Source organism: Panicum virgatum, chromosome 6N (genome assembly GCF_016808335.1).
Source record: "Panicum virgatum strain AP13 chromosome 6N, P.virgatum_v5, whole genome shotgun sequence".
Classification (NCBI taxonomy): Eukaryota; Viridiplantae; Streptophyta; class Magnoliopsida; order Poales; family Poaceae; genus Panicum; species Panicum virgatum.
In genome coordinates this window covers 473,772-501,607 of record NC_053150.1, presented here as the reverse complement: position 1 = coordinate 501,607, position 27,836 = coordinate 473,772, and the positions used below count along the sequence as shown (strand labels likewise).

The 27,836-nt window shown below is 53.2% G+C and overlaps 5 protein-coding genes across 6 annotated transcripts; 2 read left to right on the top strand and 3 right to left on the bottom strand.

The window, feature by feature from the left end:
* Positions 1–1,972: 1,972 nt before the first annotated feature.
* On the top strand, positions 1,973–2,931 carry LOC120678457 (serotonin N-acetyltransferase 2, chloroplastic-like). Its single transcript, XM_039959646.1, has one exon. The coding sequence runs from the start codon at positions 2,078–2,080 to the stop codon at positions 2,726–2,728; it is 651 nt and encodes a 216-aa protein (XP_039815580.1). The 5' UTR covers positions 1,973–2,077; the 3' UTR covers positions 2,729–2,931.
* On the bottom strand, positions 2,862–3,749 carry LOC120679671 (casparian strip membrane protein 2-like). Its single transcript, XM_039961322.1, has one exon. It carries the CDS (start codon positions 3,747–3,749, stop codon positions 3,060–3,062), a length of 690 nt encoding a protein of 229 aa, XP_039817256.1. The 3' UTR covers positions 2,862–3,059.
* Positions 3,750–4,270: 521 nt separating this feature from the next.
* LOC120678455 (vesicle-associated membrane protein 714-like) lies at positions 4,271–6,942 on the bottom strand. Of its 2 annotated transcripts, none has more exons than XM_039959644.1 (4): positions 6,476–6,942; positions 5,642–5,832; positions 5,383–5,546; positions 4,271–4,798 (listed from the first exon to the last, which is right to left on the bottom strand). In XM_039959644.1, the coding sequence occupies exons 1-4, from the start codon at positions 6,693–6,695 to the stop codon at positions 4,708–4,710; spliced, it is 666 nt and encodes a 221-aa protein (XP_039815578.1). In that variant the 5' UTR covers positions 6,696–6,942; the 3' UTR covers positions 4,271–4,707. The 2 variants fall into 2 exon arrangements, with proteins under 2 accessions (XP_039815578.1, XP_039815579.1); XM_039959645.1 differs by having other exon boundaries at positions 4,271–4,714; positions 6,476–6,941.
* A 360-nt stretch (positions 6,943–7,302) lies between these two features.
* On the bottom strand, positions 7,303–10,696 carry LOC120678454 (O-glucosyltransferase rumi-like). Its single transcript, XM_039959643.1, has 2 exons — positions 10,198–10,696; positions 7,303–8,929 (listed from the first exon to the last, which is right to left on the bottom strand). The coding sequence occupies exons 1-2, from the start codon at positions 10,594–10,596 to the stop codon at positions 7,505–7,507; spliced, it is 1,824 nt and encodes a 607-aa protein (XP_039815577.1). The 5' UTR covers positions 10,597–10,696; the 3' UTR covers positions 7,303–7,504.
* A 15,328-nt stretch (positions 10,697–26,024) lies between these two features.
* LOC120679445 (probable ascorbate-specific transmembrane electron transporter 1) lies at positions 26,025–27,300 on the top strand. The gene has a single exon (XM_039961035.1). It carries the CDS (start codon positions 26,402–26,404, stop codon positions 27,116–27,118), a length of 717 nt encoding a protein of 238 aa, XP_039816969.1. The 5' UTR covers positions 26,025–26,401; the 3' UTR covers positions 27,119–27,300.
* Positions 27,301–27,836: the final 536 nt, after the last annotated feature.

Below are 27,836 nucleotides of genomic sequence, written 5' to 3'. Positions count from 1 at the left end.
ACAGGCGGCACCTCCATAGGCGGCATCTCCACAGGCGGCACCTCGGCCGATGGTGGCACCTCCACAGGCGGCACGGGTGTGACAGCCCCAGAGTGCCCCAGCAGACCACCGGAGAGCGATGGCCTCTCCTAGGAAACATTCGCCGCCGAAGCTCGATCTCGGAGCTCTTGAGACCGGAAGGTGGCCCCGAGCAGCTCAAGGAAGGCAGGCTCGAGGGAGAAGTCGTCCTCCTCGATGTGAAGCACAGCCATGATCGCTGACTTGGCCGCAGTCAAAGCAACCACGGCCAAGGCATCGGTGGCGGAGAGCGTGAGGTCGAGGCCACCATCAACAGTAGCAGTCGTCGGCAACGGCCGATCGTCCGAGACAGGGCGATCACGACAATGCCCAAACCCAGCAGGAGCAACACGACCGTCCAACCGAGGCTGGCCCGAGCGAAGTGGCGGGCGACGAGGCCGCAAGCAATCCTTGGCACGGTGCCGAAGGCCGTGGCAGCGCAGGCACCGCGAAGGTTAACGACACGAAGCAACCCGATGCTTGAAGGAAAGGCAGTTCAAGTATCGTCCATCGAGCTCCTTGGGGAAGCATCGTCGCGGCGGTGCATCAAGCTGAGGGGGCCGCTCCCGATGGTCCCGAGGATGCGCGCGCCGCCTCTCAACTCGTTGCCAGCCATCAGGGTCAACGCGAGGAGGGCAACGCGCATCGTGACCCCGGACACGGCTCGGGGCAACCCGACCAGCCTCGTGAGGGTGGTCGTGCCGCCGGAGACCGACGACCAGCTCTGTCGTTCCACACCGGCGGTTGCAGCGCCGGGAACGCTTGTCCGTCCAGGGTGGCGGAGAGGGCAGCCGGTGGCCCCGCCGACGAGGACGCTTGCGGTGCCCACCCTCGCCACATGGCGGCAACACTACGATGGAGCGGAGAGTGGGCATCGGAGCCGGCGCATTGACCTGCGCCGCCGCTGGTGTTGAGGCAGGGGTGGTCGCCCTCGGTTGCCGCAGCAGGATGTCGCGGTAGGACGGGGAGCCGTCATCGTCGGAGAGGGGTGGGGTGTCGTCTCTCCATCGGAGCAGCTTCCCCCAGCCGTCGGAGTGGCCGCTAGGGAAAAACGGAGCCGCATCCGAGGAGAGAGCTCCGCGCCCGGGGGAGGAGAGAGGAGTGCCCGTCGGCGAGGAGGAGGAGGAGGAGGTCGCCGGGGCCGGGTTGGCCGTCAGCGTGCCCGACGCAGGAGCTGTTGAGGATGGGGTGGCCGTCGGCGCCGGACTGGCTGCCAGCGGGCGGGTGGACGGCAGCGGCGGCGAATCGAAGCAGAGGTGATCCGGCGAGCCGCAAGCGGCGAGTGGGGGGTCGGGGTTGGGAGGCCGAGCGCAGGACCCCGGGTCCATGGCGGCAGCTCAGCAGCATGGGGGGGAGGCCGGAGGGTGCCGTGGCCAGGGTGGCCACCGGTGAGAGGGTGGACGCCGGGGCCGGGCTGGCCACCGGCGGTGAGGGTGAAGCTCACACAGCGCTCAGCTCATCTTGGCATCGGCGGCGCGTGTCGAGCGTCGATCTCCTCCTACAGGCCACTAGAGGAGCAACCGAGGGGATGGACGGGACGAGCCCCCCCCCCCCCCACAAGACTTCTAACGTTGGGGGTCAGATTTGAATTTTGTTGCTCAGTTTTAAAACTACATCTTTTTTCAACTTGAGGCTTGTTTCTTTGGTGGGAATATTGTGTGGGCCCTGTGCATGGATGGAGCGACGTGTGCATGCAAAAAAAAAGCGCCAAACATCAGATTTTGCCAGAACAAGCAAGCAGACAGTAGTGGACGGTTACAATTTCCAAAAATAGAAGGACCGTAAGACTAAGTCTAATTTACGGCTGGCCGTAAGTTAGTCAGGTCCAAAATTAAAATAGCTTTTTTTTTTGAAGTCCTAATGTCCTCCCTCCTCGCATCATTAAAAATAAAATCCACCGTAGCATAGCATCACAATCCAACGGTCGGTCGGAAGGATAAGCAAGCGAGTGATCCAGGGCCAGCCACTGGAGCAAGCAGGCAAGTAGCTTCTCTTCAATCAGCAACACCTAGTCGGCGCCATGGCAGCGCCGCAGATGATGCAGCCTCGCCCCCGCCCTGGCGGGATCAGCACATCCCGCGGCAGCAGCCTCAGCAGCATCACCGCCCCCAATAAGTCGGGGCTGCTCCGGTGGCCGCCTCGTGCGGCCCCCGTGCGCGTGACGGTGTCGGACGCGGAGCTGGCGTCCCGCGGCTTCGCGGTGCGGCGCACGGCGGAGGGCATCGACGTCGCGGCGCTGAACGAGGTGTTCGCGCGCGTGGGGTTCCTGCGGCGGCAGGAGGAGCGGCTCCGCCGCGCGCTGGCGCACAGCCGCGTGGTGTGGCTGTCGGAGGCGGCGTCGGCGTCGTGGGGCCGGCCCGTGGCGTTCGCGCGCGCGGCCGGCGACGGCGTGTTCAACGCGGTGGTGTGGGACGTGGTGGTGGAGCCGTCGTGCCAGGGGCTGGGGCTGGGCCGCGCCGTCATGGAGCGCCTCGTGGAGGAGCTGCGCCGCGACGGCGTGGCCAACATCGTGCTCTACGCCGAGCCGCGGGTCGTGGGCTTCTACCGCCTCCTCGACTTCGCCATGGACCCCGACGGCATCAGGGGGATGGCATACTACAGGAAGGCGGCATTGGCATCCTCATCCTCCTCTTCCTCGGCGGCACCGGCCACTCCTTCATCGCCGCTGTGAATCACTTCAAGTCTGTCTGCTTGCAGCTTGCAGCTTGCTCATCATTAATCATGCATGCATGTAATCTACCAATAGTAGTAGTAATTTGCTAATTTCTTGGATTCACTTCATGTTGAAATGACACAACAACTCATACATTGATTATACTGTACTGTACTCAAGATTGTGATAATACAAGCAGCAGAATAGTAACATGTAACCAATCACAAAACACACACACACTTTGTTGGAAATAAAGTAAAGCCCAGACACTGATAGATGGATACATGGAATGGAAAACTGGAATGAATATAATCGATCCACTCCAGCAGCAGGCAGCTAGCTTAGGAGCTTATCGCCTGCTGCGTCGTCGGATGGCGCAGGCGCCCATGAGGATGAGCACGGCCACGGCGAGGACGCCCAGGAAGGTGGCGACGACGGCGCCGCTGGTGCGCTGGCAGAAGCCGTGGAACTGCATGCAGATGGGCACCCAGTTGGCGCGCCGGCTGCCCCAGTGCGCCACGTACACGACGGCGGCCGCGGCGGCGCCGGCGGCCGTGAGCAGGCACATCACCACCACGTCGCACAGGAGCAGGAAGAGCCTCACGCCGGTGGCCCCGGGGTGGACGATGCCCACGCCGGAGAAGGGCAGGGACAGCACCAGGTACCCCGCCGCGATGGCGTTGCCCACCGCGAGGAAGGTGAAGGCCGTGAAGTCGTCGAACCTCGCGTGGAACTGGAAGAAGTTGGTGAACACGGACAGCCGCTCGTCGGCGGTGCCCGTCGAGATGGCGGCCGCCAGCGTCGCGCCGAAGGCGGCCACCCGCAGCAGGAAGTCGATCACGGCCAGGCAGCGACGGAACCCGCCGGCGCCGGACCGCAGGAGGAGCGGCAGGCCACGACGTCCACCGCCGGCGGCCTTGCTGCCTGCTGCCGTCGCATCACCTGTAGTCGTCGCCGGAGCGGTGGCGTAGGACGACGACGCGGTGGCTGGGGGGACCTTGCCGTCGTCCATGTGGATCACGGTGGCCGGCTCGCTCATGTTTGCTTCTTCTCTTCCTTCAATTTGCTGCCGTGCCGAATCAATCGGAGTCTCTGATGAGGCCAAGAGACTAGCTAGCTATGAGAGCAGATTTATACCTGCAGGCTGCACTGCACAAGCACGGGAGTGGTTGCACCATCGCTTCGATCATGCTGGCAGTGGACTTGCTGCTGCTGCTCCTCTTTCTACCTGATCTCTGCAACTCCATCCACCATCAATCAACTGCTTTATTTGCTTACAGGCCAGATATATTAAGGCAGCGCTAAGCTGATTAGGTGGAACTGAAACCACATCTCGTACTCCATTCATTTTACATACAGAAATCAAGCTGCTGTTTTCTGGATTCAACTCGATCTACTACTGCTTTATGGAGTACATACACCCTACCATAATGAAATGAAGAAGCGACAGGAATCTGCAGCAAAACACCCTGCATCATTTCCGACCGGGTATTATATTTTCACAAACTGCACTTGGACTGCTGCAGCTTTTACACATCCAAATGCAAGCTAATCAACCAGTTTAACAGCAAGGTACTATCCATATTCATTCATAGTATGTATTAATTCTGATAGACTGCTAACAAAAGTATACAATTAACATTCACTGCAGAGTACACATGTAATATATATAGATAGCAGGCAGCACTAGACCCCAAACCCATCCACACAAGCACAATCCAAGACATCAGACTCATCCACGAAAGGCCACATCAGGAAAGAGATAAGTACAGCAAAGGGCAACTCCGCTCCTTGAAACAACTGTTCACTACTGTACATTCTGAACCCGTTTTTGCAGGAATCACTTCAGAAAAGCTCATGCCGGCAAAAAACAAACTCCCTCTAACTGGAAACCACATTGCAAGCCTACTTCTCAAAGCATCCGTTCTGGCTCTGCGAGCTCAGGCGCTCAATACGGTGGGGAACCGTGTATGCTCCGAACGAGGGACAGCCATTATTCATGATCTGCATGATGGTAGGGAAAGGCCTCCACAGAAAGCAGAAATGAGCAAGTAGAGTAGCACTACTATGGCAACCGTCAACACAGCTCTGCAAAAAAGATGTTAAGATAATAAATGCCTCTGAAGCAGGCAAACAACACATAAACCTTCATTTTACAAACTTCTCTAAAAAAACTTGCTGCCTAGATTTTCCGCCGAGAACTGGGATTGTAATTTTCTCACCAATTTACAGAGCATATACACAACTCATACATCACTCACCACCACTGCCATTTGAATTAAATCCCCAAAAATAAAAAGAAAAGGAAGGCCTTTGGTGTGTAAAGATATCACTCATTTACTTTCTGGTCCAGACTGGTGAATCACCAACAAAAATGAATGTGAGATTTAGTCAAAACTGAAACTAGCAGCAGGAAATAAGTAGAAGCAGCAGAAAAGCGTCACCATTGGTCATGTTTCCAATGAGAGGGTAATCTAGGCAATGGATGTGCAAGGCTTCTGTAACATTGCTATAGCATGCAGGAGAGAAGCACTCACTGTGTGAATTAAATTGGGGACCTTGACACTATAATCATAGATGATTGACCTCTAATGCAGACTGCGGTAATGCCTTCACAAAAGAAAGATACAGCACAAGTATGAAAGATGGAAAAAAAAAGGTATAGCACTTACAGAAGCTTGGCATTCTTCATCCAAAGCGCTCTGCGGAGCCTCTTGGATTGCTTGCGGAAGTGGAAAGCGCTGTCTTGCATGGTGGATGTCTTGTCGACAAGGAGTGAGATGCGGTCACCTCTGTCTAGAATTTTCTCTATGTTGTCGACCATAACGGTGTGTATCTGCAGGAGTGGGAGAGGGCAGAAGAGATGATGTAATCGAGGTAGTTTTGGAAGATACTATAAGTGAGGTACGTTTTGAGTTTGAAAGTAGTTGCCTCGCTGACTTCTCCACGGAGACGGTTGAGCGTGTCGGCGCTGGGGTTGCTGGAGAAGAACTCCATTTGGTGGTGGAGGACCCTGGAGAACTCATCGTTCATGGCATAGGCGAGCGCGGAGTGCGCGACTCTGCCGTAGTTCTTCATGAACCTCATCTGGATATCCTCCAGGTAGAGAAAGGGGATCCTCCCTGCACGAATGATGGAAGTAGGAGATTGGAAACAGGATGTGTGTGGAAGCAGGTAGACTGATAACTGAGGGAACACAGAACATAGATAGAGATACAGTAATCAATGAGACAGGCAGCAAGTAGTTAGTGTGTGTGTATATATACCCATGTGCTATTCTACACCTTAGGTGTGGCAGTTTATACTACACAAATGGCTAAACTGAGCAGAATTGCTGAACAAAATTTTAGTAGCCGGCGAGCTATTACGGAACATTGTTCAATAACTTTGTAAATTCAGTTGAGTATTTTGACGATTATTCTTGCTAGTAATAGAAGGTGAATAGCATTGCCGTGTCTCCAGTAAGTAAGTAGGAGATTAGAAGCAGAATATAGATAGAATTACTGAATAAATTTTTAGTAGTTAAGTAACCAGTAATGTTGAGTAACCTGGTAAATTTAGTTGAGTATTTTGATGATTATTTTTTCTAGTATAATAGAAGGTGAATAGCATTGCCGTATCTCCAGTAAGTAGTAGGAGATTAGAAGCAACTAGTGGAGGAGGTATGCGGCAGGGAAATGGTTGGTGGTCCAAAGCAAGATGAATCATACAGTAGAGTACAGTACATAGATAGATAGAGTAGCAGATTGAATGCAGGAGGTATACTTCCGAAGGTGTCGTTGGCCATGCAGAGGAAGGTGATGCCGGCGTCGGCGCGGAGGACGTGGAAGATGTAGCGGTCCTGCGCGAAGCAGAGGCGGGAGTCGGCGTCGGGCGGCAGCTTCTCGAGGATGCGGCGGGCGACGGCGCCGGCGTTGCCCGAGACGGCGGCGAACTCGGCCAGCACGACGGTGCCGCGCGCCACCAGCGCGTACACGATCGCCATGGGGATGGGGGTCGGAGAGATCTGATCAGATAGATTTGGATTTGGATCCCCTGATGGCTGCGGGGTCTGATCTGACCTCACTCGAATTCGCCTCCCTGAGGAATTGGGGGTTTGGTTTGGGGTTGGGGGATTCGGATTTGGGGCGCAGCGCAGCGGCGTGGACACCCCCTCTCCCCTGTCCGTCGGCTGTCCCCTCCCCTCCTCCCTCTCCCCGTCGTCGGCGGTCGCTTTCCTTTACTTGCAGGTTGGACCCGTCTTCTTCTTTTTCCCCCCTCTCCCCTTCCATTCTGTTTTCATTTTTTTTATTTTCTTTTTCAGTGACCTTTTTTGTTTTACTACTTTAATTAAAGAAAAGTGAATATACATAAATCAACCCATCACTTCAACAATATTTCATGACAAAATCACTCCCACATTTATTTAAAGAATTATGGAAACCTAATTTATTGAAACTTCTTTTATGTTCACTGAACATGTAAATCTTGAACGAACTACGAAACCTTATTTATTTATTTCAAAAAAACTCATTCAGCTATTTATTTATTTATTTACGAAATGTTGAAGCACTACGTTATAAATAAATGTTCAGATGGTATGTTTAAATTCATGATCTATATAGATGACGATGTTATTACAGTGATACCATACAAAAAAAAAATTCAGGAGGCCCAAATAAACTCCAGTGATGTGAGTGGAATAGTAGTTGTATGTATGTATGTATGTATATATAATGCATTTGCTCATCCATATCGTCAGCATCAGCTGCGGCTGTCAAATGCTACTGTATAATTCAATTCAAACCCTTATATTTATGGCTGCGGCGGACGACTGTGGTCGTGGTCGTACTCCATGGTCATCCTTTTCACCCTGTCGCGCACCTCCTGGTCTCTCCTCGCCATGTCCCTGAGCTCGCCGGCGGTGAAGGGCGGCGGCAGGGTGCAGGGCTCGTAGTCGGCGACGTACCTCTCCCTGGACTGCATCATGAAGTCCCTCTCGCGGCCGCGCGCGGGGCACGCGAGGGCCTCGGCGCGCAGCTCCACCGCCTTGTCCGGCACGGTGGGCTTGTAGCGCAGCAGGCGGGCGTACTCGGTCAGCAGGTGCAGCATGTAGTCGTAGACGTAGTCCATGGCGAGCTCCTCCCTGGCGAAGCCGCTGCCCTCGGCGGCCATCCGCCGCGCCCGCGCCGGGTGCGCGTTGCCCCAGTCCACGGCGAACCGGATGGAGGGGCACTTGCGCGCGGGGTCGATGGGCCAGTAGTGCTCCCCGGCGACGAGCCCCCGGGAGAAGAAGTCCCGGAAGGGCGTGTCCACCAGCAGCACCGGCGAGTCGCAGGCCAGGATGTACTTCTCGCTCACCGACCACGACCGCCCCCGCACGAACACCTTGTACCTGTGCCGGCACTGCTCCGCCAGGTTGGAGCCCCGGAAGCCGGCGCGGGCGGCGGCGCCCCAGTCCTGCGCGAACACGCGCGCCTTCCAGTCCATCTTGTCGGAGACGTTGCAGCGGAGGAGGTCGCCGCGGTCGGCGGACACGCCGGGGTTGCCCTTCCAGTAGGCGTAGGGCTCCCGGTCGGGCCAGGGCAGGCGCGCCATGTCGGCCGCCATCTCCTCCAGCAGCGGCGCCCAGGGCCGGATGTTGATCTCGGGCCAGCCCCAGAAGGACCAGTCGGGGAAGACGATGTCCAGCGTGGCGTCGTCCTTGCAGTAGCGGAAGAGCGGCGGCGCGTCGGAGCGGGCGGGGAAGTCGGCGGCGCGGACCTCGGGCATGTCCTCGCAGTTGAACATGAGGTCGAGGTCGGGGACGCGGCCGGGGTAGCGCGCCAGCAGCTGCGCGATGCCCCACTGCGTGAAGGTGTCGCGCGTCTGGAACACGCGGTGGTATGTCTCCACGAACGCGCGGCCGCCCACCACCACCAGCCGGAACGCCGCGCGCCCGCGCCCGCGCTCCACCGCCTCGCGCGTGATCCCCGTCGCGCGCCACGGCGACAGGTCCGAGTGGATGAACCGGAAGTACTCCGGGCACCGGGGAGGATGCTGCTGCTGCTGCTGCTGCACCGAAAAAAGCGGTGGTGGTGATGACGGCGACGGCGAGGGAGATATCGACGACGATGTGGTAGTCGTCGTGGCGTTGCCGGCGGTGCAGTTGAAGGGTATGGGCACCAGGTCCGCCGCGGGCGAGGGGACGTGGTGAGGAGGCCGCCGTTGGTGCTGCCTGACGCCGCCGAGCAAGAACGACTGCATGCAGCAAGATTGATCGATGATCCATCACTACGTACGTACGTGTTCCAATCACACAAACACACAATCGACCAGTCGCTAATACTGCTAGTTGCATTGTTACCACCCGATCGAGAGCTAGCTATCAGTGTCAGTGCGCGACGAACAAATTAAAGTCGTCGTCAGAGACCTAGCTCAGATAAGTCAAAACAATGGAACTATTTTCCACCAATCGTGCAGCTAGCTTCTTCAAAGGTGCCAACTTATTCCATGGGCCAGATCCGGACCTTTCGTACGCAGTTTCGACTTTTAGTCTCAATCAAGCTGCAGGGACACACGCACATAGTATACACACACACATGTAAAACAGCATGTAACCAAGAGTCTCAGTAGCACCTCAGATCCTGGGTTCGACGCACTGTAGGAGCGAATTTTCTAGAATTGCTTTCAGTAGTAGCCTATGTTTCCATAGATAGCGAGACACCTGTGGTGACTAGCTTCATCAATTTAAGAATTTATCGGCTCAATCTATAAAAAGATGCTAATAGAGGTATGATTTATTTGCGTTCATAGAGGTTGCTGTATGTGTGTTATGAGTGTCGAAGTTGTACTTAGTAACTAAGAAAACATATATACACATACATGGACAAAAAGGAAAGAAAGAAAGAAAGAAATGATGGCCAAACGCATGGAGCTTACTTGATCGATTAACTGATTTTTTTTTTTTTTTGTTTTCAAGGTAAGGTAGGAAAAACTAAGGAAAGTAAGGATCATTCAGATCATAGATCATCGGAGGGACAACGACTACTGTTGAATTGTTTTCCTACTATACTAGTATATTGTAGATGTAGTTGATGTGTGTGTCTATCTTCAAGAAGCTACTGCTACTTGGATCGGAGGCCGGGCTACATCTGGATCGTCTAGCGGCATGCATGCGTGGCTGCCTCGGATTTGTTGGGAGGCTAGCTAGCTGCTTTCTCTGACGACGATACCGTCCATATTACAGAATTCCATCTTTGCTGAGTTCGTCATGGGCGTACGTGTTGAAACATGAGCTATAGACACAGACATCTTTGCTGAGTTCAACTCAAAGCATGCACACTTTTCTTCCTTCCTTTCTTTCTTACATGCCGTGTTGCTTGGGTTGGATCTCGACGACTATGAATCCATTCATCCAATCCGTCGTGTGCATGCACTTTTAATTTAGTTTTTAATACAAATTAAGAAGAATTAGCTAGCATCTGCAGCTTCGTGTATGTATGTACACCAAGCCAGCTACGACATACCGATGCATAGTCGAGGTGGATCCACCAGCTGCTGCTGCCGCCGACGACCAAGGCCAGGACGACGAGACCCGCGACCACCAGCCCCACGCCTCTCGTCGGCACCACCAGCTTCAGCTTCGTCTTCGTCTGCGGCCGCCGCCTCCACCACGCCGCCGCCTGCTTCGACGACTTCGAACCTGCTATCGCCTGATCGTCGTCGTCATCCAGCTGCTGCTGCTGCTGCTTGGCTGCCGCCGGATCGTCCTCATGGCCAGCAGCAGCTCCTCCTCCTCCTCCTCCATGGTCGTCGTCGCCGTCCGGAGGCGGCTGAGGCACCAGCACCAGCGCCGCCCCCTCCTCCTCGTCGCCTTGCTGCTGCCGCCGCCTCTCCCGCTCCAGGAACTGCAACAAGCTCTTCATGCTCGAGGCAGAGCCGGGGATCCAACAGGCCGGAATTGAAGACGCAGCTCTAGCAGCCACCCAGCATATATATAAATAGCGAGATCAAGATCGACTTGATGATTCTAAAGTCAGTCATGCACGTTGACCACCAGACCCCGGTTAATATAAATTAAGTTAATTATATAGCCATCCAGCAAAAGGAGCTAATTTTCTGTGTATATATATATATACACACACGGCAGCGCTATTCTACACCCTAGGTGTAGAATAGGAATCTACACCTAACCAACCCAACACCCAACCCAAACCAATCCGGTTCCCACCCATCGATCCAACCCGTCCCCCACCTGTCCAGCTTCTGCGTTCCGCGAGCACGAGACGTGAGCGCGCGAGCGGCGAGTGCGAGACCTCCCGCATCGGGGGCGCGCAGACCGGCGGGGGCAGAGGCCGCGGCCGCGCACGGGCCTGCGGTGTGCCGCGCGGAGCGGAGGTCGTGGCGGAGCGAGCGGCGGCGGCGGGGCGGAAAACGACGCGAGCGCGAGCCATGAGCCGCGCGGAGCGTGGCGAGAGGCGAGCGCGAGAAGTCGCGCCGCGCTGGGAGCTGCGGGGCGGCATGCACGGGGAGCAGCGGCGTGGCCTCGCGAGGAGCGGAGGCGGCATGGGTGCAGCCGCAGGGGCTCGCTGCACGGAACGCCCGTGGACCAGCAGTCGCGCAGCAGGGAGCGGTGACCGCAGCGGCCAACGGGCGCGGTGCCGCGGTGGCGGCGGCTCGGCCTTCCCGGGAGCAGCGGAGCAGCCTCACAGGGAGCGGCGGCCGCGCGGAGTGACAGCATCGCGTGGGACGGCGCAGCCTGCTCAGAGCGGCGGCCGGGGCGGGAGTGGCTGCAGGCGAGCGCAGCCCACAAAAATCGCAGCTCGCGTAGAGCAGTGTGGAGCAGAGCCAGGAGCACGCGCATGCTGCGAAATTCCACTGATTTGATTTGCTGTGATTTGTAGATAATGGCATCTGCCATAGTAATTGAGCTCTTATCACCGACGATTTCATTGCCACACTGATTTGAGGGAATAGTTTTCTATTCGTGTGTATTTTGATCCATCAAATTCAGTAATCTACCTCCGCTCAAAAATCTCTATATTTTGTTAGTAAATGCACTCCGTCAAACTGACATGGCAAAAAATTATTTAAGATGCGTTGTATTGTTCCAGTAATGCGTTTTTGTAGTTTCACTAGTGACAATTACTAAATTATCTCAATATCAAGTAGTTCAGTAGTCCAATATTATCATTGGTGATATATCAAAACGTCACCAATAGTCTGGTAGTAAAAATATAAAATTACTCAAGCTTCATCTTGGAATTCGAAAAAATTACCAAAGCATATTACTTCTTCACTTAGCAAGTGAGCTACCACTCCTGTCCTATCTTCTCTTCGTATGTTTTTCTATGATTAAGTTCAGTAATTGGCGGTATGGTTTTTAGTTTTGTTCTTAGCTATCGAGATCAGTATTCGGATCTAAAATGGTTCAGTAAAAATGGCCTATTCTCCAAGATCCAGCAACTGGATGCATTGCTGTCAATAATTGCTGAGCGTGTATGGGAATATGTGTTTGAATTACTGAATTACTTGAGATGTGCACAGAGTTGGTATACACATGGTTCTTGGGTGCTTGCATTACTGAAAATACTGGATCCAAGTAATTACTGAGCATGTATGACAGAATTGTGTGAATTACTGAATTAGTTGATCCGATGACATGAAAAATTACTGACATAGTATACATATGTCAACGTGCCTGGAGGCAGCCGCGTGTTATCTGTACCGAGGTGAGCATGTTGGGGTGTGGAAATTACTGAAAAAGCTTTCACTAGGGTTTGAAGTATCTGGCACTTGATATGCAGGTTTGAAGACATATGGGTAGGCATTACCGGATCACAAAAAAATTCTATGGATTTGTTTGATAAATGGGCTTCGATGTATGGAATAACTTAATCTATATATGCATAGGCATGACTGGACGTACATAAAAATTGCCGATACTTACTGACTACTACTGGATCTGCATGAGAAAATACTGAACATCTGGAAGGTACACCTTTGTTGATTGCAAAAAAATGATTTATGAAAATAAGGTGTTGGTGAACCTGAAAAAATTACTGGATGTATATATTACTGAATAACTAGATTGCTGAATACAAGCATCTGCTGAATATTTATTTTATTACGGAGTCTCTCAGTTACTGAATCCAAAAACACTTGAACTATTGCAACAATTACTGCCCTTCATGGAATCCTAAATCCATCCAATGTACAAAAAAAATTCTAAATAACTAGATCTCCAAATTACTGAATACATCAAATAAAAAAAGTGTAGGCGAAAAGTCCCAAGTCACCAAAAACATAAGGAAAAAATACTGGATGTACATAAAAAGAAAATACTGAATAACTGATCTTCATATTACTGGATCGAAGAAAGTACATGGTGGGTTACTGGAAAAATCATTCACCAAAAACCTGAGAAATTACTGGAAAAAAGTGCATAGTACTGAAAGCTAGTTCTCTGGATTATTGAATCCAAGAATATATATATAGTTGGGTGGTTACTACACATATGTACACATATTAGTTATGTTTAACTATCTCATGTAGCCTCCAAAACACAAAAACACATAAAGTCTAAAAAAAAGTTCAGTAGTATCATTGTCGTATGCATGATCCGATGAGTTGGGAAGGGGTGCAATGCCCACATGAATCTGCCACCAGTTAAACTCTGAGAAAGATCATTGAGAAAAACAGAGCAAAAGACCGGCAGGATACTGAATTATTTGGTTGCTGGTTTACTGAGAAATAAATGAAACGCTGCATAGTATTAATAGGTTACAGAGAATTATATAGTATTACTGGGGTATTGAGGGATTACTCATATATGTAAGTATTAATGAATTATTAAATGCAAGCATCTGCTGAATATTTATTACTGAATAACTGGATTAATGAATGCAAGTATCTGCTGAATATTTATTACTGAGTCTCTTGGTTACCGAATCCAAATATATGAACTATTTGCAACAATTAGTAGGCATGAAAATACTGATTAGATGGATCTATTGATTACTTAACCTACGAATGCATATAAAAAATTCGTGAAATGACTGGATCTTCGGATTACTGAATCCATTCAATGTAAAAAAGAAGTCTCCATGTTACTGAGTCTCTCAGTTACTGAATCCAATTACTGAATATTTATTACATAAAAGAACTACTGAATAACTCGATCTCCCTGTTACTGAATCCAAGCATGAACATGGTGTGTTACTAGAAAAACAATTCATCAAAAACCTGAGAAATTACTGAAAAAGTGCATAATACTGAATAGTTAGTTCTATGGACGAGGCGATGAATCGAAAAGGGTGCCATGCCCACGATGAATCTGACGGAAAAGAGAAACAAAAAGAAACAATTCATCAACAAGCAGGAACTACAGAACGCAGTGGAGGGGAGAACCGCGCACACCCAAATTGCGCAGCCAGGCAGCTCCCGATTTGAGCCATTGGCGCAGATCAACAGCCCTGCCGCCTGTCCGGGTAGCCACGCTCCCTGCTCCCGCCGCGCTCGTGCCGGCCACGCGACTGCTGCTCGAGGCTGCTCGAGGCTGCACGAGCCGGCTGCGCTTGGGGCCGCTCGCCGTCGCTGCCACTCGGGCCGGCTACGCGAGCTCCACTCGTGGGCTGCGCTCCCAGCTGCGCTCGGGGCCGTCCGCCTCCGCTGCTCGCCGCCGCCGCCGCCACCAGGCGGGATTTCTGCGTTGGGGGAAAAGAAGCAGCCAATCAGGGTTGGGTTGGGTGGTGGTGGGGCACGTGGGGGTTAATGGGTGTCTGGGTTTGGGTGGTGTGCGGGTCAGCCGGTCAGGCGCGCGGGGTTGAGAGGTTTGCGGGTTGGGCGCGCGGGCTTGTGTGGGTTGGATGTTGGGTGTAGAATACTAATCTACACCTAAGGTGTAAAATAGCACATAGGTATATATATATAGACGCATAATTAGATTAACTATTTATTAACCGCTGATGATATGTATAATAATCCAGCATCAGTTGCTGATCGATTGACCGCACCGCACCCAATATAATGCAAACCATCCATGGATCCATGTGCAGTAGTCAGTATATATCATGTAGCTAGACGTATATACTTGGTTTGACATTTTTGGTTTGTAACAATTAATACAAGTTCGTTGTTACTTGCACCGAGCGAGAGAAAGAGAGAAGCAAAGGAAACAAAACTTAAAATGCATTGCATGCATGGTGGCGCCGCCAGTACGTACTTGAACGTACTACATGCATTATTCTTTAAATACATATACACGACACCACCGTTGATTTTCTTCTTCTTTTTTACAAATATTTATGCAAACAGGTAAACCTGCAAGTTAAATATAAATATTTTCATCATAGATAGATCGATCTATATATATGGTGGAGCTCATTTTAGTTTCTACGAAATAAATATTTTTTTATTTTTGATTATTAAGGTGGTTTGAGGGGAAAAAAGTTAACGACGATGGAGAAATTAAAGTATATATAGTACCAATAGTATTTTCGATGTTGCCTCGATGCCTCGATCCTCATCGCTTACACAACTTTCTAACCTCAAATTGTTGTTATTGCATTGTCTCATCTGGAGCTACGCTGGCAACGCAATGCGCAAGCAATTCAACCCTTTTTAGCCACCTTTCATTTATGTTTATTGGTTACATATATATATATATTGCACTCGATTGAGAGGCGGATATATGCTCAAAGTCGTTGCATTAACTGATTCAATGTTATATTAATAGTATACTAGTTTCATTCCAACATATATATGTTGTGACCTTTCATGCTAATAAACCAACGCAATTGCTCATAATGCCGGACTTTATTGTACTGCGCAAGCCATGTTTGAGAGACACCCTACCCGGGTTTCTTATTATATTTCTGCTTTACTATAAACAATCATTGATATATGTTTTAAGAAAATAGCAGAATCGATCGATTACTAGTTATACGGAGTTCCATGGAAGAAAATATAATGTCGATTGGGAGCTAAGCGAAAATGCCGGTGATATATATATATAGTTTGGAGTATTGATGGTTTTATTTCTCTCCAACTATATTAATTACGTAGAAGGTGATCACTGGTGAAAAATCAAAGGACTAGCCAAGGCATCCACACATATAAATTGAAATTGAATTCAATTCCCTATCTCTAAAATGGTTTGGATAGGTTTATTCTTCAATTTTTGGGGCTAGAGTTTCAAGTGTGTGCAACGTCGTCGATGTACTGTTGGTTGTGGAGCACTTATTACAATTTACAATATACTATATAAATGTTTGGGTGTTGCTATCGACTGCCTTGTCCAACACGGCCCTCGATTGCTCTTGCTCTCAGTTGGGCATGCCATCCATCCATCTCTTACAGCCAAGGGAATTTGTGGTTCATATATATTAATTGTCGGCCGCACAACTATATGTATACCTAGTTATTAGTACTGAATTCATTCGACAAGGAAAAGCAAACCGAGTGCACGTACGTAGCTCTGTCGATTAGATTAGATTAGATTAGATTAGATTATTGGTTTCATCATACAACTTGAGGTCTTTGCAAAGATGGAGTATGTATCTCCATGAGATTTCCTTACTTTATTCATGACATGTATAGATGAAATTGATGAAGCAGGCCATGGCTATGCTGATATGTCTGAAAGAAAAGGTTACGCTGACATGACATATGGTGTATATGACGGCAGTAAGCTTTAGTTTGGGGGCCGTGGTGTGACATCACAAGCTGCTCACGGTCGTTGCTAGGGGGCCTAATTTTTAGCCCTATCACATTGAATGTTTATATGCTAATAAGAGTATTAAATGTAGGCTAATGACAAAATAAAAATAAATCGCATAACTCCTAGGCTAATTCACGAGACGAATCAAATGAGTCTGATTAATCTATGATTAGTATAAGTTATTGTAGTATGCATGTGCTAATTATGTGCTAAGCCTGCTAGATTAATTAGGCTCATTAGATTTGTTTTGCAAATTACCTTTGAGCTTCAGCAATTAATTTATAATTAGTTTATATTTAATCTTTTTAATTAGCATCTAAACATCGCCCGATGTGACATGACCAAACTTTAGGCTAGAAAGCTAAACTTTCGCTTGCTGCCACGATTTCTGCTGCTTTACATCCGCCAATCAATCGCCTTGCTTGCATTCAGCTTCTTTTTCTTTTCCTACCTCTACTAGTAGCACTGTATAAGTAGCACTGGATTTTTGTTGGTTGGCCCGGTAGTGGCTACCGGCCGGCAATAGCGCGCGGCGGGCAGAGCAACCACGTCCACAGCCATGCCCTTCTTGCAGTGCACGCAGTTAAAGCCCAGCTGCCAAGGCTGACTGCTTCCTCCTCTCCCTCCCCCATCGCATCCGAATCCGATCCTCGCTTTCAGTTGTGAGATTTTTTTTTTCCGAGCAATATGGGGCGGGGGATCCCCACCTACCATTAATTGAAAACTTTTATACAATCCAATTGATTCCCGGCATACCTGGAAGGAGATACAGGGGAGAGGGTTAAGAGGGAAGAGTTGAGAAAGGGGGAGGATTACATGTTGCGAGCCAATCTCGCCAAACCTGTAGTTCCAGCCTATGTTTCTTGTACCGTCTCGTCCAAGCGTCGAGATCCAAGGCGACTCGATTGAGAACCTCGCGAGGAGGCAAGTCGAGCTGATAAAAAATCATGGCATTCCTAGCCTTCCATAAGTGCCAGAGCAGTAGGAGGAAGAAGTCCATGTGGAGCACATCAGGCAAAGTGACACCAACGCCAATGTCCCATGGACGCTGAACCAGGTCGCAGTGCATGGAGATGCCAAGCCGGGCCCAAACAGCATGTGCTTTATGGCAACCAACGAAGATGTGAATGTCGGTTTCCAAAACACCAGGGCAGTGCACACACCAGGAGTCTTCTAGTGTCCTGATGTTCTGATGATGGAGGTAGGCCCGAGTGTTCAGGCGTCCCCCGCCTAGGAGCCAGGCAAAGAATTTTATTTTCATGGGGAGGAGCGTTGCCCAAACCCTCATAGCGTCCGAGGGAACCCCCGCGTGCATGAGGCGGTACGCCCCCGCGAGCTGAAGGGTTCAGGGGGGAGGAGAGGAGCAGCCTGGTTCCTGGCGATCGGTGAGCGTGGTGTGTCGCAGGCAGTCGAGGAGAGTGCTCTCCTCTCCTGCGGCAACGTTGGTTAGTCGCAGGCAGCCCATCGCGGAGAACATGACGGACAGAAGCTGCCGAGCGGGTGCAGTGCGTGTAGAGAGCAGGGAATGCCTCCTGAAGTGTGATGTTCATGAGCCAACGGTCATGCCAGAAAGCAACGTGCTCACCAGTGCCAATCCTGGCAGTGGTCAAGCTCTGGTAGCGTTGGAGTTCACTGGAGAGGATTTTGCCCAGGTAGGAGTCTTCACCACCATGGGAATGAAGCCACTGTTTCCAGGGCGGTGTGCTCGTGTCATGCATTCTGTGAACAAACTTGAGGAGGAGACAATGGTTCATGTTCTCCAAGTTCTTGACACCGAGGCCGCCTTGTTCCTTGGTTTTGCACACGTCCTCCCAGGCCACCAAGCAACTTGAGCCGTGGCATTTTTCTTCTCCCGTCCAAAGGAAAGCACGTCTTTTGGCGTCGAGGATTTCTTTGACCGTCTTCGGCAGTAGGATAGAAGACATGTAATAGATGGGGAGGCTGCATAGTACCAAGTTGATAAGAACAAGGCGGCCACCCGTGCTGAGCAGCCGTGCTTTCTAGCCAGCGACGTAGCGATCAAAGGAAGTGATGAGAGGCTGGTAATCTGTGCATTTGAGCTTGTGCGGCGACAGTGGAAGCCCCAGGTAAGTTTGGGGGAAAGTGGAGATGCTGCACCCAAGGACAGAAGCCATCTCCGCTGCAGTGTCATCGCCAACGTGCATTGGGACAAAGGTAGACTTGTGGAAATTGGTCACAAGGCCGGTTGCTTGGGAAAAGGCATCAAGGATGCGTTTCAGAGCCACCATGGATGCGACGTCACCTCGAGTCAAGATCAATGTGTCGTCAGCGTACTGAAGAACCGGGCATGGTAAGTTGGGATCAAGTGGGTGCTGGATCTCACCACGGTTAGAAGCTTGGCGGATGAGGCGCTGCAAAACGTCAGCCACAATGATGAACAGATATGGAGAGAGTAGGTCTCCCTGACAGAGGCCGCGTCTACATTGTATCCAACGACCAGGGGCGCCATTAAGCATGATCGCTGTCTTGCCACTCGTGAGAATGGAGGAGACCCAGTTTCGCCACCGTTGATCGAACCCTCGGGCAGCCAAAATCTTGTCCAGATTGGACCATTCGACGGAATCGAAAGCCTTCTTGAAGTCAAGCTTGAGAATGGCAGTGCATACTTTGCGTTTGTAGTAGCAGCTTAGGAGATCAGCCGCATACACGAAGTTTTCTGCGATGCACCGTCCCTGCACGAACCCTGTTTGATCGGCATCGATGATGGTGGGAATGGCGGGTTTGAGCCTGTTAACCATGACCTTTGTGAACAGTTTCATGGGGCAATTCTGCAGGGAGATGGGCCGGAAGGCGTCAGCAGTGCAGATGCCTTCTTTCTTGGGAAGCAGGACCACCAGCGCATGATTGAGGCCGTCGAGATCCAAGCAACCAGCATGGAAGCTGTTGAACAGGCTAAGAATGTCGTCTAGAAGGAGCCCCCAAAAATGCTTGTAGAAAGATGGGCCAAAACCATCTGGCCCCGGACTAGCATTCATATCCATGGAGAAGAGAGCGGTAGTGATTTCGCTTGCGCTGAAAGGGGCGGAGAGATCCCAAGAAGCAAGATCAAGGGACGGGTAGAGTTCCTGTAACGCAAAGCTCCAAGAGACGTCGCGGATGCGTCCAAGAAGTTCCAAGTAGAAATTATGCAGGATGGCACTTTTCACACTATGAGTAGTGACCGTGCCGCTCTCGCTGACTAGGGCGGCGATGTTATTCCTACGCCGTCGGCCAGACACAGCAGCGTGAAAAAACTGGGAGTTTTCGTCCCACTTGTAAGGATCACCGGGGTGTCCGACCCTAGAGGGGGAGGGGGTGAATAGGGTCGCTAATCGCTTTTCTATCCTAGGGCTCAATCTACTTGCATAAGATAAACCTAACACGTCCTAAGCATGCTAGTTATGACTAAGGTTTATCTTTGCTACTCTCTACTTACCCCAAAAACTTGCAACCTAAAGCCAATCCTAATCAAACTAACTAGGAAAGTAAAGGAACGCAAGAAGAGTAAATGCGGAAACGTAATACGGTAAGTAAAGAGATAAGTGCAAGAGGGATGCAAACTCCCGAGTAGACACGGTCATGTAACGTGGTTCGGCACAAACGCCTACGTCCACGGGACACCGAGGCTCTTCCGATCACCGTCTTGCACTACGCCACCAAGGCGATGCCGGCAAGCAAAGGCAAGTGCGCACAAGACACCGAGTCTAGTGCACCGCCACCATCTCTCTCGGTCACCCGGCCGAAATCCACTACGGAGCTTCTCCACCAAGGAGGGGGCCTCCTCTTCCCCCGCACAAAGTGTCGTTGCCACTCCACACCAAGACGGAGGGTCACACGACGGATCACAAGTTGCTTGCTGCAGCAAGACTTCTCTCAAGGGAGCTCTCGCAAGAACTAATCCCTATTACAAGCACTAAGCACTCTCACAAGTGTGCTTAAGCCTATATGATGTACAAAGAAGCTCTATGGTGGTTGGAGATGTTCTTGGGTGTGTGTGGGATGTCCAGCAACTCCAACTTTTTTCAAATGGCCGGGGTGAGGCGTATATATAGGCCACCAAGTCTTGTAGCCGTTGCTCCAACGGTTAGCTGAAAATCTGCGTATCACCGGAAGAACCGATGCCTTTTGGCAGGGTGGCGTCGGTTCATCCGGTCACTCATAACCCGAAGTAGCCGTTGAAGTCCTGACAGCTGACGCAGAGACCACCGGTTGAACCAATGCTTTGTACCGATGCATCACCGGTTCATCCGGTGCTTAAGAATCTTCTCCTGGGCGCTGACGTCATTGCACCGATGCAATACTCCGATGCACCGTCGGTTCAACCGGTGCTGAAGAAACTTCTCCTGGGCACTTGACATCGTCTCTGGAACATAGGACGCCCAATGCACCGATGCCCTTTCTTGGACCGTCGGTTCAACCGGTGCCTATAGGCTGACTTGGCTTCGTTTCCCTTCTGCACCAAAGTACCATGGCGTCGGTTCTTCCGACTACCATCGGATGCTCCGATGCCCATGGCGTCGGTTCTTCCGGTGCTCCTGACCGAAGAGCTTTCAGGGCGCTGCCTTGAGACCCGCGAGGGGCGGCTCCCCCTCGACCCCCGTCCGCTAACCGGGTAGCGGAACCCCCGTAGGGGCGGTCCATCGGGCCTTGCTACGCCTATCTTCTCTTTCTCTTTGTCATCACTTGAACCTAAAAGCCTGAGAATGATCATCTTAACAATCATATTAGTCCAAGTGTTGTGTTGTCATTCGATCACCAAAATCACTCGAAATGGCATCAATGGTGCCATGTTCGTTACACCACTCGACGGCAAGCCGAGAGCTGAAACGCTGGCGCCAAAACGCCAGGCTTTCGGCGTGAGTGTCCTGAAGGCCCTGGACAGCAGCACGGCGTAGGCGCAGCTCATCAGGATGAAGTGAACGTTGCTCCTCTAGAAGATCCAAGGCCTTGATGAGAATTCTGATGTCAGTAGCTCTTTGTTCAAGTGGTGGGAGGCGCTTGGCCCAAGAGCGACAGGCACCCCGACAGTGTTTGAGCTTCAGGATAAAACCTTTGGCGACCTCACCGTGCGTTGGCTGGCTAAGAGCAGCAAGGATTACAGAGCGGAAGTCGTGCCGAACCAGCCACGAGTTCTCGAAGTGAAAGCATGAACCACGTGGAATCCTAGTGCAAGCAGTGAGGAGCAAGGGAACATGGTCAGAGCAAAAACGGGTTAGGGAGGAGAGAGTGGTGTTGGGGAAGAACGCATCCCATTCCACATTGACAAAGCACCTGTCAAGCCTCACCAGGGTTGGATCGGCCCGGTTGTTGCTCCAAGTGTACGCCCGGTCGGCCAGTGGGATTTCAATGAGACAAAGAGCATTTATAAGATCGTTGAAGTTATTTGCTTCAGCAAAGTTGAAGTTATCGTTGTTTTTGTCCACAGGGTCGCGAGTGAGATTGAAGTCACCAATCACAATCCACGCGCCACAAATGGTTGCAGCAACGGACGCGAGCTCAGTAAAGAAGGCTTGTATCTCATCCCGGCGTACTGGCGCGTACACATTCGTAAGGGTGAACTTGGAGGCATCTGAGGCGAGTTTGAATTTCATAGTAAGCGTGAAGGGGCGACATCCCGTGCCGATCAGGGAGCAGACCTGCTGGTCCCAGGCCGTAAGCATTCCACCGGACGCGCCGATGGCGTCGCGCGCAACACAACTCCGGAGACGGCAAGGCAGGAATGAGGACGGCTTGTGCACCTCAAGGGACTGCAGTTTGGTTTCTTGGAGTGCCACAAAGGTAGGACGAGCAGAGATGAGTTCAGCCAGCACATCGTCGCGGTGCGTGGTCTGTCCTAGACCGCGAACATTCCAAGAGCAAAAGGAGAGTTGGCGATTCATAACACACAGAACAAACACCAGCAGTACACAAACAAAGCACTTATATTATGGCATGAGGTAGGGGCGTACAACAAGCCAGACCCAACTGAGGTCGGCGCCCTACCAATGGCAGCGCACAAGTTACACCGGCAGCTGCAACACCGGGACACGAACAACCAAGAGTACAACACATAACAAATCACCATGCGCTCACGACCTAGCGCAGGGAGGCCGAGCAAAGCATCAGGCCAGAGAGATAGACGCTCTCCCAGAAGGGGATGAGTAGCTCGAACATGGAGAACAGGACCATGCCCAGCCAAGGGGATCTCCCTAGTGGAGAAGCCCCAGCATGCAACACAAACAGAAAAAAACATCATCAAGCCTCTGGCACCACACCGGGGTCGGCGTCGTCGCCGGTGGTGGAGAGGCTAGGCAGGCCACAGGCACGCCCCAGGCAGCAGAGGTCACGCGCCGAGATCTTCTGGGGGGCAGGGCGCTCCAGAACGCCGGACCGCGCCAGCGCCTCCCGCATGCGAGCGGAGGCGCGCACGAGGTCCAGCAGAGCCGCCTTGACGCAGGAAGCCTTGGAGGTGGCGTCGATGTAGAAAGGCTCTTCCCTGGCGGCAAGGCGGAGGCTGTGTCGGCGGGCTTTGGCAGCAACGTCTTAGGCGCGCTTGCGGCAAACACGACGCCGCCGCACGCTGGCCTCGTGTTCCTCCGCCGCAAGGAGGTCCTACACGGAGGGGATGCAGGAGGGAGAGTAGTGCACAGGCGAGGCGGCGCCGATCTGACTTGGGGGAGCGGTGGAGGCAGGGGTCCGCGGAGGCAGCAGGTCCCTGATCACCAGCTACAGCACGCCGGCGAGGGAGAGCGCACGTCCAAGCACAGTGAGCGCGACAGCCGCGAACGTCCACAGGGTCACGGACGGGTACAGCGGCTGGCCCAGCGCCCAGCGTACTGGCGAGGACGGCCCACCCCTGGCAGTAGAGAGCCCAGCGGGGAGCGCCCCCCCCCCCCCCCCCGAGCTGTAGTGGGCGGCCACGGCCTCCCCTCCGCTTCCAAGCGGGACGGGAGGGCAGTGCCAACCCGGGCCGAAACCAGACGATCCAGTAGAGGAGTTGTCATTGCCGCCATCAGTGTCCCCCCCAGTCGGAGAACTCTGAGTCCTGGGAGAGAGGAGCGCCTTCTGGGTGCGCCCAGCAGCGCACAACGCGCACCCTTGCGATGCCGGCCAGAGCGCCAGCCAAGTTGTGGACGACGAGCGAGGGCTTGACGGTGGACACATTGTCGAGGAGGACGAGCACCTTGACGGCGGAGTAGTCAGCGATATCAGCGCCGGAAGCAGCTTCAGGCTGACTCTCATCCACGACCTTGAGGCACTCTTTGTCGATGCTGCAGACTGGGCCGTAGACTTGGAAGGCGCGTGTAATGCCATCCCGAGTCCAGTGCTCGGGGGAAACTTAGTCGCAGCATGGACTGCCTGCCGGCGGTAGCGGCAGACAAACTTGAAGTCGGCCTCCTCGTGGCGCTCCAGCCGCAGCGTGTGCCCGCCCAGGCGAAGTGGCCCACGGCGCATCACCTCCTCCCGGAAGAACACGTGCCGGATCACCACCATCATGGTCCCATAGGAGGAGGGAGCCAGGCGGAAAGGGGGGTCGCCGCCATGCTGCTCCAGGGCATTGCGGATGAAGAGCCCTGGATCAGCGCATGCAGGCTCGACGAAGGCGTAGGCGAGGCAGCGACAGGACTCCATGTCCACACTGGGCATGTGGACCTCGGCATACTCATCTCCGGTGGCGAAGTTATCGCCAGCGGGTGGAGCAGCAGGAGGGGGGTAGGGGGTTGCTGCACGCCAAGCACGGGGGCGGTGGGAGTGAAAGATGCCGGCGGCAAGAGAACGGACGGCATCGGCAAACCTGACGGCGGAAGCACGACGTCCCTCCCAGGGATCACCAGAGGAGCAGTGGATGACGCCTGATGGTGGCGAAGGAGGTGGGGCGCCCAGGCTTGGGGAGCGACCGTCGAGCGTCGGCAATCGCCCGATTGCCCTCCCGAGCGACGCACTCCCAAGCGGTCGTGCACCGAGAGGTGGTGGTGCGCGCGGCCGCGGTGGCGAGTCGGAGTCGTCACTGTCGGGCGACCCGCGCCCAGAGCGAGGCCGGGCCGGCCATCGAGCACGACGCCCTGCGGTGGCCGTAGCGGAGGCACTGACGACACCGCACAGGGTCCCGGCAGTCGTCAACGAGGTGATCGGTGGCGAGGCAGCGGAAGCACTGCTGGTGGAGAGCGGGCAAGGAGCGGGCACGTCGGAGACAGGTGCTGCTGGGGGTTTTTAAAGGCACAGAGGCGGGGGGGGGGGGGGCGAGGAGTGCCATAAGGTATGGTCGCGCCGCAAGGGGATGTGACAATGGAGTAGATTCGCCGGTGATCGCCGTAGCTGCGCAGACCTGATCGAGTTGACATCCGTTCGGCGCGCTAGAGGCGGGACAGCCGTTCGGCGCGCGAGGTGACCGGGCATGCCCAGGAGTTGAATGCGCGGCAGAACGGGGGTCAGCAGGATAGAGGGAAGATTCAGCGCCAGAGTGACTCTTCCCGATTTCCTGCAGATATGGAGCAGAAGCAGCAATGGCGACGGATGGCTCTCCTGACATGGTGGTGGAGGCAGAGTGAATGCCAAGAGCAGAGGCGCTTGTTGGGCCGGAAGGAGCCGGCCCAGGAGCGCGAGGAGGGGGACGAACAGTGGCCTGGCCGTTGGAAGTTTGAACGGGGGTGCTGACGTCACATTCCCGCGCACCAAGGACACTGCCGTTGGCCATGGCCGCGGTGAGGGTGGGAAAGAGGAGGAGAGACACGCTGCCGACCTTGCATCGCCCACGCGAGGCGATGAACGAGGCGAGGTTGTTGTTTGCCGCGCGAGCGGAAAAGAGGTCGGGCCCAAGTCGGATGACCTTGAACCGGCGCGGCGGGCGGGCGAACCGGAAGTTCAGCGCATTGCCCACTTGAGAAGTAGTAGCAATAGAGGAGCCCGGTTCAGGCCGGATCCAAAAGGATCCCTCCGGCGAGCTGAGCGGCCCCGAGGTGGCAGGGACGGACAGTTGGTGAAAATGGAGGAGAGCATATTCCGAGAACTGCGTACCTGGCCAGGTGTTGGCACGAGGAGGACGGCGCGACACTCCATCGGAGGAGTCCGTCGGGGAGGTTGATGGCGGAGCCTTTGTTGCGGGGTCGGATGCAGCGGCCGTCGAGGGGAAGCGGGGCTGGCTTGTGCGGGGAGCGCGGCGTCGAGCAGGGCGCACCGAACGTCGCGGCAATGGAACAGTAGCGCCAAGGGGTGTGAAGCAGGGAAGAATGGTGGTGGGTAGCGGAAGGAGAGGAGGGTGGATGGAGCTCAGGCGGGGGAAGCAGAGGTGGGAGAGGCTGCCGGCGTCGGGGAGGCCGGCGGCGGCGGTGTCGCCTCCTGAGTCGCCAGGAGCGTGCTCAGGCACCTCACCCATCGGGTCGGCCCTTGAAAATATACTGTCAAATGTTGCTCTCTCTGATGCTAGGGACACAAGGCCTTTCAGTTGTGAGATCGACATGGACATGGACATGAAGGGTGCTTCGACCCGCATGCATATGAGGGTATATTTGCCTTTTTTATCGGATGTCTCCGAAGAGACGGGTATATTTGCCTTAGGGATGGATCCAACACACACAATACTTTAACCAAACATGGGTCCAAGTGAGTCGAACCCGTCCCGATCCACTTCGACCCACCATCCAAACTCATAGCAAATGGGCTAAAGTTTAGTCACTTTGCTTCTGTAGGAGGTGTGATCCAAACACGACCTTAGCTTGGTGCCACAATTTCTGCTGCTTTATTACATCCGCCAATCAGTCGACTTGCTTGCATTCAGTATCTTCTTCTTTCCCTTCCTTCTTTAGGAGCAGTAGGATTTTTGTTGGTTGGTTGGTTTGGGTAGTGGCTACCGGCAGAGGCAAATAGCGCGCGGCGGGCAGAGCAACCACGTCCACAACCATGTAACCGCCCGCCCACCTAGCTGCCTTCATCCTGTGCACGCAGTTAAAGCCCAGCTGCCAGGACTGACTGCTTCCTTCTCTCCCCCATCGCATCCGAATCCGATCCTCCTCGATTTCAGTTGTGAGATCGACATGGACATGAAGGGGCCGCCCTCGGCGCCGCCGTCCAAGAAGGCGGACGCGCGCACTCTGGTGGCGCACGTCCTGGCCGCCGCCGCCGCCGCGCTGGTGCTGCTCTGGTGCGTCCACTTCCGCGGCGGCCTGGCCTTCCGCTCCACGGCCGACAAGCAGCTCATCTTCAACGTCCACCCCGTGCTCATGCTCCTCGGCCCCATCGTCCTCGGCGGCGAGGCCATCCTGTGCTACCGCTCCCTCCCGCTCGCCCGCGACGCCAGGAAGAAGGCGCACCTGGCGCTGCACGCCGCGGGCCTCGCCGCCGGCGCCCTCGGCGTCTACGCGGTCTTCAAGTTCCACGCCGAGAGCGGCATCCCCAACCTCTACTCGCTCCACTCCTGGGTCGGCATCGCCACCATCTCCCTCTACGCGATCCAGTGGGCTGTGGGCTTCCTCGCCTTCTTCTTCCCGGGCGCCTCGCCGGCCACCAGGCGCACGGCCCTGCCATGGCACGCCGTCGCCGGCCTCCTCGTCTTCGTGCTCGCCGTCGGCACGGCGCAGCTCGGCTTCCTCGAGAAGCTCACCTTCCTGCAGGGCCCGCCCCTGCGCCTGCCCAAGTACGGCGCCGAGGCGATGCTCGTCAACTTCACGGCGCTCGTTGTGCTCCTCCTTGGCGTCGCCGTCGTGCTCGCCACGGTCACCATCGACGGCACAAGGTCCAACACCATCATGTAAAATCAAAGAGACATGCATATATACATGCATGCGGCTAGTGTATTGAGTGCGCGCGCGCGCGCTGTACGTACAAATTAGTTAGTATTGATGATTTGTATTAATTATTACTCTGTACTACATACTCTCCGATGTATATATGTGTATATATATATACATGTTAATTATTTGGGCTGTGAAATTTACTATTTCTTTGCATGCCTTCGAATTGAAATCGAAGAATTCACCCAAGTCTAAATTAAAGATAACTGCTGGTCCATGTATTATTCAATTAAGGTGTTGAAATGGTCTCTCTGGCTGTACCATGTTTTTTTTTTGGGGGGGGGGGGGGTGTTAAAAACATCATATCACGACATCTATTATCTTTAGGGTATAGATTGCCATTGTCTATGAAAGGATCGGGTGCTCTAGCCTAAGAGGGGGAGGGGGTGAATTAGGCATTAATAAAAGCTTTGACCTATGGCTCCAACTAGTTTGCACAAAACATAAACTAAAACATGCTATCTAGATGTGCAACTAGGTTGTTCTAGTGTGAAACCCCTATCCCAAAAAAGTTTAGCAACCTATAGTCTTTTCTATCAAAAAACTATTCTATAAAAGTAAAGACACACCTATAGTGGTCGTCGTCTTCAGGATTGCCGGCCCGGGGGCGAAGCTTTTGGTCTTCCAGACTGAGTCCGGCATGTTTCTCTTCGGCGCTTGGTCTGTGAGGTTGGTTTCC